This window comes from Aureococcus anophagefferens, assembly GCF_000186865.1.
Source record: "Aureococcus anophagefferens unplaced genomic scaffold AURANscaffold_70, whole genome shotgun sequence".
Lineage (NCBI taxonomy): Eukaryota > Pelagophyceae > Pelagomonadales > Pelagomonadaceae > Aureococcus > Aureococcus anophagefferens.
In genome coordinates, this window is record NW_008705621.1 from 45,658 (window position 1) to 47,817 (window position 2,160).

Sequence of the window (2,160 nt, forward strand, 5' to 3'; positions counted from 1 at the left end):
CCGACTCCGAGTCCGACGACGAGGACTTCGACGCCGAGCTCGACGACAGCAGCGACGACTTCGAGTCGGAGCCGGAGGACTCCGACTCGTCCGAGGAGGAGGACGACTCCGACTCCGGCATACCCGCGCTCTAGGCGAGCGCGACGCGAGTAATCGCGGATGTCTGAAACGAACGCGCGCGAGAGTGATCTCCCGCCGAGGTCGGCGACGGACATGGTCCGCCAGTAGACGCTGACGGTGAGGTGCCCGCCGCTGCCGTCGCACGTGCTCACGTACCGGAGGCGTAGCCCCGGCGACTTCGGCGCGCGCTCGTAGCGGACGGCCCGCAGGCGCAGCTGCTTCGAGAACGAGTGGCGGAACCTCGGGATCTCCGCCCAGTTGTACCACGACGTGTCGTCGGAGTCGCGGTCCTCGGGCGGCGGCGGCTGCACGCGGACCGTAAAAACCAGATTCTGCTTCTCCTCCTCGTCGTAGCGGATGTCGTCGACCTGCCAGACCGCGCCGTCGTCGTCGAAGAACTTGCCCACCCACTCGAGCTGCGTCTTGTTCGGCTTCGGGCAGCCGGGCGGCCGCGTGACCGCGTCGTCCTTCGCGTCGGCCGTCTCGGGCTCCGTAGGCTCCTCCAGGGGCGTCGACCCGTCGAAGACATCGTGCCCGACGACGGTATTGAGCGTCCAGGCCACGCACTCGTCCGCGTCGTCGGCCCGTTCGGGATCCTCGAATCCGACCTCCGTCGACTCGCTTCCGTCGAGCAGGCTCGCCTTCACGCCCACGTTCCAGAGCGAGCCCAGGGCTCCGGTCACGTCCTCGAGCTGCGCGTCGCTCGTCAGGTTGATCGTCTGGATCGTCGTAGAGGCGCCGCGCCGGACGTTCATGACGTCGTCGGGACGGAGAGACCACTTTTTGCTCTCTCCGCTCGACTCCACGCAGCGCGTGAGGGCCGCGCCGCCGTCGTCCGCGCAGCCGACGAGGCGCTTGATGATGTCCCAGTCCATGACGTCGATGGCGAGCTTCTTGGTCGCGTAGCCGATGCCCGTCTTGTCCGCGGCGACCGAGCTCACGGCGTCCCCGGACAGGAGCGCGTAGACCTGCGACCGCAGACAGAACCGCCACCGCAAAACCTTCGACGTGCGCGAGAGCAGCAGCGTCGGCCGGCCCATGAGCCGGCCGTGCTCGCCGTCCTCGGGCCTCGCGGCCCATTTGCCCGCGGGCACGGTCCTCCCGGAGACGCGGTCGATGACGTAGACGTCCTTCAGGCCGTTGAGCGGCACGCCGATGTGCTCCGTGGCGTGGGCGACGACGATGATGTCCTCGATGTCCGCCGTGGGCAGCCAGACGGTCTTGTTGCCCAGGTTCAGCTTCGCGGGCGCCGGCGCCCCATCCGTCGGCGTCGCGGTCCGCGGAGCCGGCTCGTACTTGCGCACGAGGATGTAGTCCTCGTTGCGCCTATTTATGGGCAACAAAAGGGGTATGGTATAGGGGGGGGGCAAAACTATAGGTAAATACGAAGGGGGATATTTAAGGGGGGGAGTAAAAACCAACAAGAAAGTAAGTAATGGAGCAGGAGTTAATTTAATTTAAGTAGGGGTGAATTTTAATTTTCAGGGGAGGGAGGAGTGCTGCTAATTTTCACTGCTGCACATCATAGCATACCCGAATGGTATTTCAATCGGCGGAGCATCGTTGGAGAAGTCCGCTGGGATGCATTGGTCCCCTTCTTTCTTACAATATTCAACTTTATGTGATCCCCGAGACACGCATAAATTCGTCCCTGCTTCTGTGACCGGGATGACGATAAACCCAATTTCTTCTTCCTTACCTTTTTTGGCCTCATGGTCTGTATGCATTATCTGCTGGTCAACATTCTCCTCCGTAGCCAATACGACCTCTCCCATCGTACCTGTACCTGTGATGTTGCTTAAATTTGCATGTGTAGAAAGCTTAAGTTTAAGTTTGGCGTTCATCCATCGCCCACTTCGTTTTGCCTGCGCGGTCGTGTCCGTTCCGAAGTAAGTCGTCCATCCATTTCTCCTCTTCTTTTCCGCGAACCCCTCCTTGACCTCTGGTGCTACTGCCAAGGGACCTATTTGACTGATGTACAGTTTCAGGCAAAAGAGGAAAAACGCCGACTAAACGAGACACCGCACAATGGCCCAGCAG

The 2,160-nt window shown here is 61.3% G+C and overlaps 1 protein-coding gene across 1 annotated transcript in view; it reads right to left on the reverse strand.

Annotated features, from left to right (window-relative positions):
• AURANDRAFT_68169 (hypothetical protein) overlaps nucleotides 1–2,160 on the reverse strand; it is a gene marked incomplete at both ends in the record, with an annotated part of 19,641 nt that overhangs the window by 4,237 nt on the left and 13,244 nt on the right. Inside the window, 2 exons of the mRNA XM_009043804.1 lie at nucleotides 214–1,446; nucleotides 1,901–1,906. Of these exons, the coding sequence (XP_009042052.1) occupies nucleotides 214–1,446; nucleotides 1,901–1,906 (1,239 nt within the window). The remainder of the gene's footprint in view (nucleotides 1–213; nucleotides 1,447–1,900; nucleotides 1,907–2,160) is intronic.